The 18,142-nt window shown below is 32.8% G+C and overlaps 3 protein-coding genes across 6 annotated transcripts in view; 1 reads left to right on the top strand and 2 right to left on the bottom strand.

Annotated features, from left to right (window-relative positions):
• LOC148620575 (peroxidase-like protein) overlaps positions 1 to 18,142 on the top strand; it is a 31,935-nt gene that overhangs the window by 2,331 nt on the left and 11,462 nt on the right. The window contains exon 1 of one of the 4 annotated variants that reach the window (XM_088574248.1): positions 2,327 to 2,483. The exons of 1 other annotated variant lie outside the window; for it this stretch is intronic. The gene's annotated coding sequence lies outside the window, so the exon portion shown is untranslated. Of the gene's footprint in view, positions 1 to 2,326; positions 2,511 to 11,132; positions 11,329 to 18,142 lie in introns of those variants that run through there. 2 more of the 4 variants (XM_088574247.1, XM_088574246.1) reach the window with 2 other exon arrangements.
• On the bottom strand, positions 16 to 2,019 carry LOC148620577 (uncharacterized). Its single transcript, XM_088574245.1, has 2 exons — positions 1,264 to 2,019; positions 16 to 652 (listed from the first exon to the last, which is right to left on the bottom strand). Exons 1-2 carry the CDS (start codon positions 1,895 to 1,897, stop codon positions 276 to 278), a joined length of 1,011 nt encoding a protein of 336 aa, XP_088430371.1. The 5' UTR covers positions 1,898 to 2,019; the 3' UTR covers positions 16 to 275.
• Positions 13,572 to 15,727, bottom strand: LOC148620576 (uncharacterized). The gene is made up of 2 exons (XM_088574250.1): positions 14,984 to 15,727; positions 13,572 to 14,765 (listed from the first exon to the last, which is right to left on the bottom strand). The coding sequence occupies exons 1-2, from the start codon at positions 15,630 to 15,632 to the stop codon at positions 14,383 to 14,385; spliced, it is 1,032 nt and encodes a 343-aa protein (XP_088430376.1). The 5' UTR covers positions 15,633 to 15,727; the 3' UTR covers positions 13,572 to 14,382.

Below are 18,142 nucleotides of genomic sequence, written 5' to 3'. Positions count from 1 at the left end.
GTAATTAGATTCAACTGAGGACGAGTACCATTTATTGTTCAAATACGACAATTACGATGGACTGAGAAATAATTTTGAAAATGGCATTAACAATGTTTTTGAAACTAATAAATGTTCATCATATACTGTTTTAAAATATTATTCTCATATTTGTTCAATTTATTACGTTATAACATGAGTCATTACAAATTGTATTACTTGCGTTTGTGTCAATAAATATTATCTTCACCCGTCTTGTCTTGTAATATATGATAAATTTTAAAATCTTAATATTTCTATCGAATTTTAATAATTGTCAGACATGTTCCTTCTCCATCCACGTACAATGACCCTTGTGCTTGTATCCAGACTTTGTCATTCTCCTGTAGAGTAATACCGAAGTCCATTGAAGCTGCATGGTAACTAGTGTCTCTGGCAATAAATGTGTGCATGATATACTTTCCATTTTTGAACAAAGCAAATCGACCATCTGGTGTGCTCGACACTGCCGTTACAGCAACTGTATACAATCCGGCAAACTCACACACGAACTTTCCCGTTTTTGTAAAGTTCGCAATGGTTGAATCATTAACTCCAACTTGAGTTTTCAACATCTGAAATTTAATGACAGTACCTGATCCATAGCTTCCAGAGCCGCATGCAGTTAGAGCAACTTCAAAATAAAGAAGGAACGAAATTAATATCAGTATAAAATCACACGAGGCATTCAATGGTAGATAAGCAAGACCTTTAACGAACCCCGACATCTTGTTGGAAAATCAGTGAAAATCATAGGGAATAACATGCATTGTTAGAATGGCATTACTTATATGTCAATTTAGAATGTTCATTTACACACAATTGAATGAAAATTTCGAGTTAAAAGTTCCCTTAGACTATATTTATTATTATCATTTTTTTTAAATCAAAATGGCAAACATTTTACATTATCGATTTTTAAAATTGCAAGGTGTACGTTGCATGTCTTGAGGGGATATCTTTAAATACACACAAAGCTAACGTTTTAGATGTCAATAATTTTTTGTTCAGATAGAGCAGGTTTAAATGTTTTCTTACTTTCTGTCGTCTGGCACAAAAGTTAGGAAAAAAAACTGAACAAACTCGAGAAATCTGTGAATATCCACAAGTTGTTGTTCGAGTACAGTTTAGATTATTTTGAGTACATGTATATGCAAAGAGATAAAATGGGTTATTTTTTTACCAATGCCCCATGTAATTATTTTTTCAATAGGAAAACTGGTTGCTCCACACCATCGTACCAACCTTTCCTTGTTAACTCTGCAATGTTCTTGCTGTTAACCATCGTTTCATTGTGTAGGGCAATAAAATCATTTCTCCTTGCTTGTTCGTTCAAAGATAGAGCGTGTGTTTTGGATTCAATTTCCTGAACTTTTTGTTCCACTAAATTAAGAGTTCCCAGTTGTTTGATTGCATCTAATTGCTCCAAAGATTCTAACTTTTTCTGGAGTAATTTTTCCGAATTCTTCACTGTCTGGAGCTCTGTTTCCAACAATTTGCACCGTCCTTGTAAAGCCTCGAAATTCTGTTGTAGAAAAGAATAGTGTTTGGCTATCTCAACGGACTCGCTCTCCTTGTCGTTTTTAATGGAACTATTCATAGCAAATACTATTTGCTCCATGTTATAAAACTGTTCCTGTATTTGCGATGATAATACAGAAAGTGCATTTTGAGAGTCTATCTGCATTTGACGTAGCTTATGCCGCAATTCGTCATTTTCTTGTTCAAGTACTGTTTGAACTGTATGAAGTTTGGTCTGTGAAACGTATTGGTTATTCACATCCGTCCGATTACCATCTTGATTATTTTGCCCAAATAGAAATCCTTGCACTGCTCCTATCATTATAATTTCCGCATAGAATACTCTAAGCATTATCATCGCTTAAACATTAAATGATATGATGGACTCTTAGCAATCGCCTCCACAGACTGCGTCCTGATTTATTACGTATTACCCTGTTAGTAGATTAGCTCAATAACGAAGATGTCTTTGCGCGGAGACTTTTATACCGACCTGTTATGATTGATCATTTAGGAGTAGACGTGAAAAATTGTGACCTAAAATTTGACACTTTAATCGCATTGGGATTCATTTCAAGAATAGTTCAAGTTTGCATAAGCTTAAAATATTGTTTAAGATCTCTTTCATAAAAACAAACACGACGTATTTGATAAATTAATTTTCAATAATATTTCACCTCATCAAAGTTTCTTTTAAGACCTATCTTAATCCCTTTTTATATATATCTAATACTACATATTTTCAACTTATCAGAACAAACCCTGCATCAGAACTGTGTATAATTGTAAAAAGGGAGTACTATTTGGAATATGAATTATTATTTTCTTTTCCATAATTTTATATAATGAAAATGTTTAGGAGTCGCGAAAGTCACATGACGTTGGTCCCAATAGTAGAAGATTGGAGTTTGGTATGTAACAGGACACCTTAAATTCACTTAAGAGTGAATTATAATTACTTTATGAGAGAGGTAAAACCTGTTTCACTTTTATTAAATTTATGTATTATTGGATCAGTATAAAGCTTTTAAAAGGGTCATTGAAAAAACAAACAAACAAACATACCACAGCGACACACATATAACGTGAATTATTTCAGATTAAAAATAGTTATACACGAGCCTTGAGAATCAACATTCAAACCATTACTCGTCTGAACTCAAAATGTATCCTCTATTATCTGTTGGATACTGGTTTGCATTGAGGAGGCTTGAAAGTGCAAATCATCGGTTATAAAAGTATGCATACAATTCTTATATAGGCAAATCTACCACCTGTAGTTGACGAAATAATATGAATTGCAATAAAATACAATACGAGTAACTCGCATTTAAATTTTCTCGTATTTATAAAATACCGGTGCACCTGGTCCATGCTCCCAGTTTTTAGTGGAGTCCGAGTTGCTCATTTACCTTTGTTACTTTGTATGTATGATTTCAGTTACTTTATGTTCTTTGTTGTGTATGTCTGTTTTCCATGTCTGGTCTTTGTCCCTGGATTACATTCTTTTGATTACCTCTATAACCTTGGTTTCCTTGATTACTCTTAAAATGTTAACGGTAAAGTTAGTTTCATAACTTAACAACAGTATTCGTTGAGTACTTGAGCACAAGCGTTCTGCAGTTGGACAACTACAAAAAGATTGCCGTTTGAATAATTGCAATACAAATATTGTTTTGGGAAGTCATTCAACATTTTACGAATCAAATCCGCATAATTACGGTACGATTTTTGTTTCTAGTAAAAAAAAGTAATAAGACTGTAAACATGTATCCATTGCTATAGTTTTCTATTAGTGTAAAGATGAGCATGAGTATGTGTTTGTGCTTCCATTAATTTCACTCTCTGCTGCACAGAATGAAGTGCTTCAATTTGTTTAATGGTGTCTGTTTTTCCTTTAAAATATTAATGTTTGCATCAATGACAATTTATTTTCTAAACCAAAGTTATTAAATTTATTAACAGTAATCTATATAACAAGTGTGATATTGTGCTGTCTTTGTTATTCAAAAGTCTTCCCCAAAAATTAATCATACGTACTTTTGCGGTTTAAGCAATTGTATATTTTCCAAGCTCTACATAGATAATAAAATCAGGTGTCGATTGTTTTAAATACAACAACAGTTTACAAAAATTAAGTTGAATACGTTCTAAAATATCCATGTTTTCGAATCTCCAAATTTCAGATCCGTTTAGTAAAACAGGCAACACTGCTTTTTCAAAAAGGTCTATTTGACATTCAGTAGATAGACTATATTGGCTACCTATTTTCAAAATTGCATACATAGCTTTTGTATCTAGTTCATGTAAATATTTTTGTGTTCTCAGAAAGGATTTTTTTTCATTAAAAAAAAATCATGTTTTGTGGAATTCTTCCACTAGAAAATATTAAAACTTTTGTCTTCTTTGTATTTATTTTCAACCGCCAATTTTCACAATAAGTAGCAAATTTATTCAACAAAATCTACAATTCAGTATTGCTGCCTTCTAGTAAAACAGTGTCATCAGCATATAACAATTAAAAATATCTTCAGGTAAACAGTAAGTTCATTTTCTAAATCCGCTCTTATTGATTCCAGACCATTTAGTTCAGCTCTTTCTTGATAATCCTGCAAGTCATGTAGATAGAAAGAAAATATAGCTGAGGATAGAGTTTTGCCTTGTAGAACACCAATCTCACATGGAAAAAATATGATTTGTCATAATTGTGGACTGCACGTGATTTATTATTTCTATACATATTTTGAATAACTCGGAAAAATTTTCCGTTAATATTATTTTTCAAAAGCCTAACTAAAAGTAAATGTCCCTGTATCGAGTCAAATGCTGTCTGGAAGTCAATGAAAGTACAGTATAGTTTCTTTTTTTTTTTTATCAATTTCAGTAGCATAAAGAGAAAAAAAAATATGACAATTTGTTCTATAACCATATCTAAAGCCTGCTTAATTTTCATGTAGAATTAAAAGTTGATTCAAATAATCGCACAATCTGTTTTTCAAGACTAAAGTAAATATTTTTTTTCCTAGACGAGATTCTATATAGTTAATAATTGCAATCGAATTTATTTTTCCTTTGACGACCTAAATGTTTTCTGAAAATGATTTCGAAAGATTTGAATGCTTACTGAAAAGCAAAAATATAACCTTATTTTATCCCAGATGCACATATTTGAAATTTATTTCTCAACCTAATGTCTTGTCTTTGTTCCTGGGTTGCATACTTTTGATTACCGCTATAACCTTGGTTCCCTTGATTATTCTTTCAAAAATTATTATCCACGTGTTAAATTTTGTCGACCTTGCTTTGTTCTAAAATTTTGAAACCTTTACAATTCCGTACACCATCTAACCCGGGACATGTTATAACCATAAACAAAATTTAATCCATTTTTTTTTTCAAAAGTCAAAGACAACACTAGGGTGAAACAATGCATTAAATTGTCAAAAATAACAAAATCGGCCAATCTGCTAATAAATTCTCCAGAGGTCTTGAATTGGGAAAACGTGGAATTATTAGATCCAATATTAGTAATCACGACTTGGAACTTGATAATGGTATTAGCTGAGTAGTATCTATAACCACATGCAGTAAGAGCAACTTTTCCGCCGATTTTCTTATTTTATATTTGAAATACCAAAACAAAATAAAAAAAAAAACAAGTCAAATGCATAAAAAAGAATAGTTCAAAATTTTCGATCGATATTATGTCCCTTTATCAACAGGATTCTCACGTTTGATGACATATTTAGTTTCAATATTAGACAATATATAAGTCGCCAATATATAATTGCTGAACTTTTGTGTCCTGTCGTCTTACTTTTTCCTAAAGGTCGGACTGCAATTCTGTGTACCTGTTTCCGAGCGCCTCAAAATCATGGTAAAGAACAGAGTAATTTCTCACTAACTCTTTGAAACTATTTTCCAGATCCACAGTTTCTGAACAATCCACTTTTTGTTCCAGGTTAATATTTGTGAAATTATGTGCATTCAAGTAATAATATTTATCAGGATTTTCAAGGACATTATATATCTGCTATATTATAGTAGCTCATTTGCCTAAACGTTTCAATGACTGTATTAAGCAGCTGATTCGCATCCTTAACCGATACAAAATCTCCCTCTTAACGTCATAAAATCCATACAAATTTTCGTAAATTTTATCTTTCACTAGCGCTGTAATAATGTCCAGTAGTATCACACGCTGTAATAGCGGTATAATGGCCTTTTGTCCCTTTGCCCTTCCGTTTTGTTCAAGGATTCCCCCTAGGTTATCCCCTAGTTTGTGTACCAAGTATATAGCTAGATATCCTAGCACACATATTTATCATGATACAGTCGTAATAACTCTCATATAAATATACATAGATATAAACACTTACCAGTCTCCTTCAAGAAAGATATATCTTTGCTGTTTGTCAACGTTTCTTTGTAGAGATCTTGGAAATAATTTCTATCGATTGCTCATTCAAAGCCTGTGTTTGTGTTTGGGATTCGATTAACTTCACTTTCTGCTGGACAGTATGTAGTTTTTGAAGTTGTTGTATGGTGCTAAGATGTTTCAAGATTTTGATATCGGCCTAAAGCTTTTCAATCGTGCGCTTCCCTGATACCAGTTCGGCCTCCAACTCACTATACTGGGCGTTGATACTTTTGAAGTTCTGCTGAAAAAAGGAGTAATTTGTTGCCAACACTCAAAAGTCGTTTTCCCCATGTTCAATGGCCCTTGAGTACAGTGTCAGTTTCTTCGAGGTTATGAAGCCGCTTTTGAATATTATTTGGTCGATTTAGTTATGTTGAATGTTATGGCGTAACTCGCCCTTTTCTCGTTGAAAAGGTTTCTTTGTTGTTTGAAATTCAGATAGAGAAACGCACGGACCAGAGCTACCGTTGTTTGGTCTGTTTGGCTCTAACATAAATCCTTTAAATGTCACTACTTAAGAAATAGCCGATAAAACTATTCGACATATAGTTGTCTATTGCTTGATTAGATGTAATATTTGTTCATTTACTTTTGTTACTTTGTAGGTATTATAATAGTTGCTTTGTGTTTTTTTAGTTTGTCTGTTTTCCATGGCTGTTCTTTGTCCCTGGATTGCATTTTTTATATTTGCTTTAGAATCTTGATTTTCTTGATTATTCTTTGACAGGGTCTCTTCCCATTAATACTTGTAGGAAAATACTGTTAAAAAATTAAAATTAAAAACAAAACAAAACAAAACAAAAACAAAAACAAAACAAAAACGAAACAAAACAAAAACAAACAAAAACAAAACACAAATATCCATCTCCGTCTTCACCTTTACTGATAATGACAATAATTAATTAGGAAGGACATGGTTGTACATCCAAAAGCAAACAAAGCATTGAATGTATAAGCTTTTAAAACAACCAGTGCGGTATTGTTTGCATTTTAAAATTTTTAACGAGCATATTGTATGTTTTAAGGTTAGATTTTCTAATGCAGAGTCTGCAATAACAAACACTCATATCAAAATCGAATAGAACACAATATTTTAGAATAGATAGGAAAATGTAGTTTTCGTGAGAAATATAAGAGTGCATGAAGTACATTTCATTTTTTTTATCAAATGCAAATCTCCAACCATCATTTGTTGACACAACAAAAGAGTCGAAACGCCATACAATCCAAACGCCTCCCATAGAAACATTCTGAACAGTTTCATTACTCATACCAAAATATGTTCTCACATTAGAGAGTCTGATTATGGTAAAACAGGATAGTTATGTCTAATATCACCATTGCAACTAAAAGAATAAATACATGACATGCTTTTTGTAACTTAAAAGTATAGGTAATATTTATAACACAAAACAAACTACTCGATAACCCAGTTCCAGAAGCCTAACTGTAAGACGTATAGCCCGATGATACAAAAAGTCGGCGTAGTAATGACAAGCTCTGTCATAACGTCTGAGTTGTGATATGAAAACTCTATACGCAGGTGCTGAAGGGATGTTGCCACAGATGAAAGGAAAGTTGACGATAAGGATTGAAAAGTCATCGCGTTTGTCGTTTAGTTTAGTCATTAATTTTCTTTTATCATTGATTTCTAAGGTCAGATCAAGATATAAGGCTGACTTTGTATTGTCTGTAGTATCCTTTATATCAAGTTCTTTAGGGGTATTCGATGTATACAATCCCCGAAACTAGGATTGTTTTACGATTATACGTCATCTTTATAGCGGAAACTGAGATGAAAGGATTTAGCTAAACGATGTTTCTTCTTTTGGATCAGAGCAACTATAGAATCAGCCTCATAACAGTGAAGAAATATGTCGGCATGTAGAGAAGCCCAATTTGTAATTTGTTCCCATTGAAATGGCGACAGTTTGTTGAAAAACGCGTCCTACATGCTGGACAAATATGTGTATATATACATGTATCATATATCAAAATTCTAGCACTTTTAAAACATCTTCTTCAGAATATTTGGAAGATGATTCGGAATTATTTTTTAAAAAGTATGAGGAATCTGTACCAAGAACTACATATCGTTATCTAGGTGTACTGTTTCAACGATGTATAACGTTTTTGAGTAGGGATTTTAACTGAGTATGGGGAATAGAAGTATAAAAAGTTGAAAAATCATACGTTTTGATGCTGTTGTATTCTAATAATAATCTTACAGTGAGGGTTTCCAAAAAGATCCTTCGATTTTTTCAGGATCCACATTGAATTAATACCACTATGGGAGTTTAGTGGTACATTTTGCAGATCCAGTTATGTAGCGTTGTTGGTACGGATTCTTGTTAAGTTTTGGAGTCAAGTACATAGACGGTTGAATACAATCATTGTCTCTGGTACGATAGCACATATTTATGGTTTTCCAGATATCTCTTCTTCGTAGAGTGTGGTAGCATTATAGGTCTTATCACTGCTATTATTTTCTACGTCCAGCTCAGACAGAGAATCAATGTCTACTTGTTCTCGTTTTATCCATTTCTTTGCATAGTCCTCTACGGCTTCCTTAAAAATTTTAGAGTTATGACTCCAATTTATGGAGCGTAGTTCACGGTACTTGAGACCTTTATAAAGGACCTTACGGACAAATTTGTTGTCGACAATGCCTAAATTTCCCTTATTGACGTGACCAGAAGGTTCATATTTGAATGGAGAGTTTTCGCAAGAACAGTCAGGTGGGTGGTTTAGCCTTGAAGTCCTCAATCTCGAGGTCCTGCGATATCATTTTATAATGGAAAAAAATGGATGCAATTGATGAAGTAAATATTAAATAATGGTACTGATTTGTCTTTGAAATACGGAGGAATTTCGTTGTGGCGTTTTTGTGATGGAGGGTGTTAGCCAAATTAAATTAATTGTATATATACCTTTGTTAGCAAACGGTAGTGGAAGAATTGATCGTTTTTGTTCTTGACCTTTAACTGGTTTAAAGAGTCTGTGGAAACCAATTTCCAAAATGATGGCCACAAGTCTGTATAATGATGAGGTAGATTTAGAAACAGAAGCATCAAGACTTGTTTTGTAAAGGGAGTGTAGTAAAGGGAAAGGTATAGAATAGAGTATAGTTCGAATGTGATGAAGTCCAAGAGGTTTTTATTTGAAAAAAGAGACCATCTGAGGAGACGTCGTGCATCTAAGGTGATGTATAGTGGCGATGACCATGACTCCTTATCGTCATGTTTGTCAAATAAATTCATCATTTATGTTATTGTTCTATTGGCTTCAAAGGTTTTCTATACTTTTAATGTTGGCATAGCACCTTAAGGTACTGCAGTATCTAGTCTGTGTATCCAGTATACCTCCTTTTTCCTGCAATAGCTTTTACTTGGGACAAGACTGTTCGTTGGATGATATATCTATTCGGGAATTTGGTTATATTAATTCCCGAACGATGACCACACATTCCTTTGTTTGATTTTTCTTGTAACAAACCTATCAAACAAGAAAAAAAATATTTCCTTTGGTGATAACTTTGGAAAGTTTGCCAAAATGGAATTTTCATTTCGAGCAAGTCTTAAGGATAAGATCTTTTTTAAATAATCTTCAAATGACAGGTCAAACAATTTATATAAAACTGTTATCAATTTTCCAAATATCTAGACATACATAGGAATTCTACTCAGGATAATTTAGCTAAAACAAACCAAAATCACCTAATATAGTGTCAGTTATCAAAGAGATAAACATAACCCTGTTTGAAGTGTCACTTGCTGAAGAGATACAAAAATGTCAATGCAACCTTATACTGTTTTATGTGTCACGTATTGAAGAGATATAAAATGTCAATGTAACCTCATCCAGCTCGAATATGTTGTTCAGTAATTACTTTTAACAAAATTATAATATGGAAACATTTCAATTGAAGAATATCGACTTTCATTATGGGAAGAAAATACAAATGATAAAAAATCAATTTATATGGAAGCAAATGTTTTACTGAAATTTTAATTTCACTCGGGGTCATCCGAGACTAACTTAAAGATATGAATTTATTTAGTATTATTAAAATTCATATTTCACCAGAAATTTAAGCTTTATTTTTAGAATGAAATTATTGTCATCTGACTAAGACGTGACATTAGACATAGTATTGAACAATAACAATCAGGTTGATATCCATCTACTAGGTAAATTATATACTTGATCTTACTTTTCTGAGAGTATGACAGTCGCTTGAAAGGCCTTATTAATTGTTCATTCGATCGATCCAAGTACTCGGGTATAGCGTATAGTACAACACTAACCAAGGTCGTACCAATAAAAATCGGTAACATGTAACCAATAACATCTCAAAATCACAGGAAACCGATTTGGAAAGACTCACTTAGCACAAGAGCAATTCAAAACATGGAGTTTTTAATTTTCTTTTGCCCGTCACCCTTTATTTACCCTTGATTTAAGAAATGCGCAGATTATATTGTTGCTTGCATTAAAAATAATAACTCCAATTTGAAGTGTGGTTTTTTTATGTACGTAAAATGATATCACTGAGCTGCCAAATCCTGTATATATCAAAACACTTTGATGAAATATCTAATATTTAGCTGTCCTATTACCAAGCTGGATATTTGACCCTATACTTAATTAGAAATTTATAACCAAATGAATCAAGGCTCATAATGAATAAGATTATCGATGACCCATTTAATGCAGAACCCTGGATAAACCGGCAATCTGTGTAAACCAGAAACATTCTGAAATTTCTTCATTTAAGTTTCAATAATATAGGGTAGGCGTTGCCTAAATCAGCGAGCACCGTGAGCTTTACCATACATGTACCATCTGTGTGAGACTCGAAAAAATAATAAACGACATTACGAAGGGGCGTCGACCCGGATGAAATTTTTTGCTTCGCAAATGCAAAATATTTTCATTTATATTTAAGCAGCGAGCGAAATCTTTTTTTTTTTAAATCTGCCTTGTTCATTAATGGGGGCGTTTTTTTTCAATAAATGAATAGCTCGAGAAAAGTTTTTCCAAAATTCCAACCCCATACCCCACTTTCCCCTCGCTCTGAAAATAGTCAATAACTTTATAGCACATCGCAATACTTTACATATTATATCCCTTAATGTCATCTCTGGCAAAATCCTTTTCAGTTTTGGCCCGTCAGATCAATATGTACAGATATCATGTGACGTAAACGAAATTCAGACGATAGCTGCAAATTCCAAACATGAAAATGATTGCCTTTCCTATCTTGGAAAAACCATGCTTCCATTTGGATAATATAATCGGAGTTATATTTTTTTTCTAAGGCGGGTGAGGTTCTTGACAACAGCAACAGTGGAACAGCGGAGATACACGTACGTGTTTCCCGAAGTTTTAAAACATTACATTCAGTTCTTTAAGTAGTAAAAAAAAATAGAAAAAGACTTGAAAACTAGTAGAAAAGATGAATTTATTTTTACTGAAACGTAATCTTAACCTATATATTTTTTTATTTGTTTGATTGAAGGAAATGATGAATTTTCTCCGTGAGGATAGTCACTTTTTGTTACTTCCGGGACATGACTTTTTTTCGATAGTATATTGGGGAACCTTAAGGGAAATTCAGAAAGTACACGTAATAACCGTAAAGCTCAAGCTGCTTCGCGATGCTCGCTATTATTTGAACTTGGGTAAACCGAACACCTGCCTTAACAGAACAAATATTCCTGTCCAATCGATCTTACACGACACATCAATCGAAAATAAAGTTGTGATCTTTCAGAAAAAAATCTAAAACAAATACAAAACAAAAAATGATATCCAATTTGAAAAAAAAGTACTTAAAACACTTTAATTATACTAAATTAAACGCAATCAAAGACAACCTTCCGGTTCAAATTATTTTGGTGATTGACAAGCATGAGCCTTCGCCATCAACGTTCATGCTTCGATCCAGGCTGTCAATGCCAAAATCCATTGAAGGTGCGTGATAACTTATGTCCCTTCAATAAGCAAACCTTCCACCTCCACCGGCTGACTAACACACGAATTTCCCAGTGTAATTAAATGTTGAAATAGTTGAATTTTAATATCAACTCTAGTTTTCACATGGTTAAACTTAACAACAGCATTTACTAGGAAGATTCTATAATCGCAACTGGAAAAAATTAAAAAACTGACAAATTCGTTATTTAAAAAATTTCTGACAGTTCCTATCATTCACAAAAAAAAATGAATTTGTTGATGTGGTCTCCAAGTGAAAGAATTCAATATTTAATTTGATAACCGAGAAGATATGTCACATGAACAAAACGATAACATAATCTTAACAATATTGCTAAAATATATGCATGTCAAATATAGACCAGCATTGCTTGAAATGCATCTAGTTGTTTGTTGCAGTTAAAATTCCTAAATCATGAATCCTTGTCTCTTGCTGTATTTTAGAAGCTTTTAATGTTTAATTCTATTTCTAACGATCTATATTGTGTTTGTAATGTAGTAAAGTTTTGTTGCAGATTATTATTATGTTTTGTTAGTTTGTTGGAGCTACTTTCCCAATCTGTTCTATCAGAAGTATTCAAAGCATAACAAAGAATTTCAAATTCTTTGTCAGTGTACTTTCTGATTTTATTTGAATTTGATGTAGCTTGTATCGGAGTACGTCATTTTAACCTTTAACCATTTTAACAACTATTACCTTAGTTCCCTTGATTACTCTTTCCTATTCCAACAGATTCACTATCACTTGGAATTCTGTCCGAGATTCCACTTGTAGTATTGTTATTTTGCCGAGCAGTTTGTCCGAGAAAGAATCCTTTGACCGGACAAACTGAGTACAATAGGAAAGAAAATGTATTTCACCATTTTCGTTGTTATTAACTTTTGTACTGCGTATTACGTATTTACAAAGAAATAAACTTTACAAAGTTGTACCTATCTGTTATAAAAGGAAGAAAGACATAACCAGTTTCATGAAAAATTACAATTTTTTATCTCTATTTTGATATACATGTACTTATTATTTCCAGTGTATGGCTTTTATCCACTGAAATCGAAATAAAAACGACCGAAGTGAGTGAAGTGAATAATGTTACAAAGATCAAAATTTCCTAAGCAAATAAAATACTAGTATATCATAACGATTACATTGGTATTTATTTACTAAGGTACGTGACAATCAATTTATAATAAACTGAAGGATCTTGTCGTTTTGATGTTCTTCGTGATTTTCTCTCTGTGTGATTGTATTTTTCTTTTGGCGTTTGTCTTGTTACGGTGTCAGTTTATATATTCCCTAACATAGTCTTGATATATCTTCAATATCCCCCATTTTTAAAAACACTTTGGTTTTTTTCGTTTTTGTTTTCTTGTATTCAAATTTGGAAACTACCAGTTACCATCTACAACTAGGCAATATAAAGATGGCCGATCTGTATAGTATATGTTGTAGCAACTTGCATGAAAGGAATCTTCGCTCCCGTTTGATGGCTCTATTTTAGACGTTTACAAGTATATTATACAATAAAGTCTTCACTTGTACATGACATAAAAAAAGATATCCTAAGTATTGCATAGGAATACTTTAAGAAAGGAATAGAATATACAATACTGCCATTGTTTAATATTGTTTATTAACCATATACATGTGTACCATCCGGCACCTAAGCCAGATAAATAAGATAGACGGAAAGAAAAAATTGTCTTCAAAGGCATTGCATAATATGATATACAAAGTAAATTCAAGAAAAGGACAGGATTTGTTTGTTATATAAAAAGTTTTAAGGTTTGTGAAAATAACTTTCAAAAGAGTAATCAAGGGAACCAATGTTATAGCGGTAATCAAAAGAATGTAATCCAGGGACAAAAACCAGACATGGAAAACAGACATACACAACAAAAAACATAAAGTAACTAAAATCATACATACAAAGTAACTCGGACTCCACTAAAAACTGGGAGCATGGACCAAGTGCACCGGTAGGGTAGGGTAAGCGTCCTCTGCTTTTCTAGAAATACCCGCCGAGTTGCTCATAAAAAGTCAAGTCCGGGGGAGACAAACGAGGGAAGGAAAACTATGACCCGTTGAATAAATCAGTTTTCATGGTGCTGATGGATACACCATAACGATCCACGAGTTCATGATAACGGCCATAAAACTTCTGTAGTGATGACTTCAATCTTGTAGCAACATAACTCTGTTCCAGAAGCCTATTTGTTAGAGTTCTAGCGCGATACAAAAAGTCTGCGTAGTTTCAGAAAGCAATGTAAGTCTGTATAGCCATATGAGTGACATTATTATTTACAAAGCAACATATGTATTCATTTCATAAAGGTTTTGCTAGTAGAAACATAAATAATGACAAAATCCTTAAACAAATTGCAAAATAGTACAAACAAATAAGATGACATATTTTTTTCTCACATTGTTATTTGAGTTTGATAATTGTAATGCAAGAACCCTCTGCATCCACATTTAACCCAGCTCTAAACGATTGTATCCAAATTGTATCATTCACTTGAAATTTTAAACTATTTATCATCGAAGCAGATTGATATTTATCGTCACCAGAAATGTATGAGTGAGTGAAGTACTTTCCATTCTTATATAACGCATATCTGCCACTAGACGTATAAGATAGTAACGTCACGTCAACAAAATACAATCCAGCCGACTCAAACATGAACTTTCCACTTTTTATAAAGTTTGAAACTGTTATGTTTTCTAGACCATCCCGATACTTGATGGTCGTAAACTTGATGACCGCGTCGATAGGATAGTTATGCCCAGTGTCACATGCCGTGAGAGTCACTGTAAAGAAACAACGTCAATGTACTTTTCTTTTAAAAATATTCCATTCCAGTTAATTTGAAAGTTAAATAAAGAAATTACAATTGTCAACGAAGCTAACAAAGCAGGAATATAGGACATGTAAAACTTTGTGTTTCATTTGTAATATTTGCGATATTCTTAAAAATTAGCTTTTTGAAGGAAAATGAAAATAATTGTGTAATTTTATGGTTACTTACCAGTCTTTTGTAAAGTGGCCATATTTCTAGAATTAACCGAAGTTTCGTTGTGTAAAGCCAAAAAGTCGTGTCGTCTGGCCTGTTCATTCATATTGACAGTTTCAATTTTGGATTCGATCGTTTGAAGCCTTTGTACGACAGAGTGAAGCGTCTCAAGCTGCTTAACGGCTTCAATTTCCCCCAAAGCACTTATTTTAGCTACCAGTGGCTTGACAGTTTCCTTCAGAGACATAACATCGTGATCCATAGCACTACAATACCCATGTAGATCTTTAACATTTTGCTGCAACATTGAATTGTTCATTTCCAGCTCTCTGAAATCATTTTTTATTTCGCTATTTTCGGTCGCATTTAAGGCATTGTTAATTAGTTTTTGATACTGGAAGCGTTTCTGGATTTGTGACGTCAACTCATTAAACGCTTTCTCAAAATCAATTTGGTTCTGCTGCAATTTGTGTCGTAAATCGTCATTTTCACGTTGAAGGGCATTTTTGGTGGCTTCAAACTCGGACAAAGAAACACAATGCCCTGTGCTACTGCTGCCATTAACATTGTTGTGTTGACCAATTTGGTCGAACAGAAATCCCTTCACGGTCACCGACAATGAAATTACAGACAGAAAACCTAAGTACAATAAGTTGAAATGCATCTTTTGTTAAATTAAATGTTTTCTCCTACAAATTATTTGTCGTCATAAAATTTAATTTTCATAAAAGCGGAAGTAGAGACGCAGGTATTTGGTATTGTATATGACAGTCGTGTCTTACAAGATAAAATTTTTTATTGTATTAACTGTTGCTGGGGACTCTCCGGAAAAATCATGCCCACGTCGAATATTTTGGCTTAGTTTTATACACAAGATTAGTAATAATTGAAATGTAGTATGACAAATTAAGTAACCTATGCAGACATTTTGTAATTCTGCATGTGCAAAATAGTGCTTCGTGTGTTAAGAATAGATTCGTTCCCGAAAAAAAAAACAAAAAAACATTGCAATAAAAAAGTTGTGAAAATGAGTTACATTTGACCAGATTAACAACCAAACAAGTGAAAATGAAATTTAAGAAAACAATTTTTTTTCGTGTTCTTTATTATAGGTTACAGTATATAACAATCATATATATTGATGCAAGTTTCGATAGGCTGTACACGTGCTTTAAGGAGTAACATATCATCGGCAGCATTAGAATCAAATGTATAAGAAGATCTAAATTCAAAAATTAATTGTAGATACAAAAAAAATACTCAAACCCAAAACTATCGAAATATGACGCCCAAATCCATCACCAAGAGGTTCTGTCATGTGTACACTCCGTGTTTTATTTATTTTGAAATTTGTAATACTACAAATTTCGATAAATATGATAAATTAAATCTGATTTAATTTTGAGTCAGACAAGTCTGACCACTTGGTTGCTGAATACCCTCAGGGAACTTAGATCCACCAGCAGTGGCATCGACCCAGTGGTTATTAGTAACAAATAATACGAATCATACAAAATCTATATATTGCAAATTCGGTACTAATGTTTCAGTTTTTATATGATGTCCTTTTTTTCTGTTCTTATATGTAATTGTATTTTTTAGCTATATTGTGTATGTAGATGGACTTTGGTTCCTTTTTCTTATTTTAATATATCTAAGTTGTCCCATTATTAACGTTTAGGTATTTTATTTTCCGATAAGTACCTTCACCAAATTAGCTTAAAAGTAATCCTGCAATAACCAATGGGCAACGCTAAACTCAAGCAACACTACTGCTAATGTTTAAACATTAAAAGTCTTCAAAAATATTTGTTTAAGTATTCTGTACTGCTGTGAAGGCTAACAGACGAGCACAGATAAATATATAATGTATTTATCAAAGCTTGAATTAACATTGTAAAGAAATTGTGCACTTGTACTTGCTAGAATATATATAGTGAGAAAGTCATATCATAAAAGGTATCATGTTTAAAAGATACTATGTACGTTTTTTTTTCACTAACATGTTACTAAAATAATAGCAAGAATGATAAATCTATCATTATAGTTTGATAATTATTGAACAAGAACCCGCCGAACCAACTTGCAAGGCACTACAAAACGCAAGAACATCAATGGAATTTACCCTCAACTCAAAATTTGCCTCAAGTGAAGCTGCTTACTGTAGTGATTATCATTGGAAATATAAGTGTGAACAAAATACTTCACGTCTTTATATATGCCGTATCTCCCATCCATCGTGTTTGAAAGAACGGATATGGAAACGTCATACAATCCGCCCGACTCAAACACAAACTACCTAGTACGCTTAAAGGTTCCAAGTATCCTATTACTCACACCAAAATGAGTTTTTTACTGACGAGAATCTAATTCTTGAATGATACGACTGTGTGGCCGATATTGCGTGCTGTAACACCAACCGAAAAACAAATATGGGGTAATCCGCTTACAAAATATCAAATATATTGATATTAGCTTGAATGGATTTTTTTCTTTATTCCTTATTTTCCCTACCGTAAACTCAACAGAAAAAAATGGAAAAGCTTACGCGTCGGATAGATATGATACCAGATGTAAACATTGGGTCGTTTCCATGTTCGTGTTTAAGATAAAACTATTGTCGTAAATAACCGTTTACTTCTATAAAGTCAAAGAAAAGTATATATGTCCAAAAAAGAAGTATAAAATAATGGCTTTATACCAAATAAATTAGAAAATGTATCGATTGTGCAAAATGCGTTTGATTAAGACACGTTTATAATCAGATGGACTAGTTTTAATCCTACTTATTGAACTTGCAAAGGTCCTTTCATGACAAGTTAAGTTTTCTTTAAGACTTTCCAGAATAAATGGATAAATTCTGTTTAGTCTAGCGGTACATCTTATCTTAGGAATGGTATATGCGTTAGGATTGAAAAGAAAACCATTTTTGCATGGTCAAGGCTCGTTTTATGTTTAAGAATATTACAATATAAGTATTTTACATGTTCTGTTTAAATAAATACACAAGGAAGCTTTTCAAAAAAGCGTTTTACCTTTGCGACTCTACTTCACATACCCTACCGATGCACTTGGTCCATGCACCCAGTAGAGACCAGGTTGTTCATTTACATTTGTTTCTTTGCACTTGTTAACCAAGTTATTTAATGTTCTTTGTTGTGCGTGTTTATTTTT

Source organism: Perna viridis, chromosome 3 (genome assembly GCF_037379345.1).
Source record: "Perna viridis isolate PV_CMFRI_1.1 ecotype Kerala chromosome 3, ASM3737934v1, whole genome shotgun sequence".
Taxonomy (NCBI): domain Eukaryota; kingdom Metazoa; phylum Mollusca; class Bivalvia; order Mytilida; family Mytilidae; genus Perna; species Perna viridis.
This window is presented reverse-complemented; position numbering and strand designations above follow the sequence as displayed.

Bases quoted from the DNA above. Each gene is read 5' to 3' on its own strand.
- LOC148620577 (XM_088574245.1), bottom strand. From the start codon at position 1,897: ATGATAATGCTTAGAGTATTCTATGCGGAAATTATAATGATAGGAGCA. The intron at 653-1,263 runs GTTGGTACGATG...TTTATTTTGAAG, and splicing joins TGCAGAGTTAACAAGGAAAG to TTGCTCTAACTGCATGCGGC.
- LOC148620576 (XM_088574250.1), bottom strand. From the start codon at position 15,632: ATGCATTTCAACTTATTGTACTTAGGTTTTCTGTCTGTAATTTCATTG. The intron at 14,766-14,983 runs GTAAGTAACCAT...GTTTCTTTACAG, and splicing joins GGCCACTTTACAAAAGACTG to TGACTCTCACGGCATGTGAC.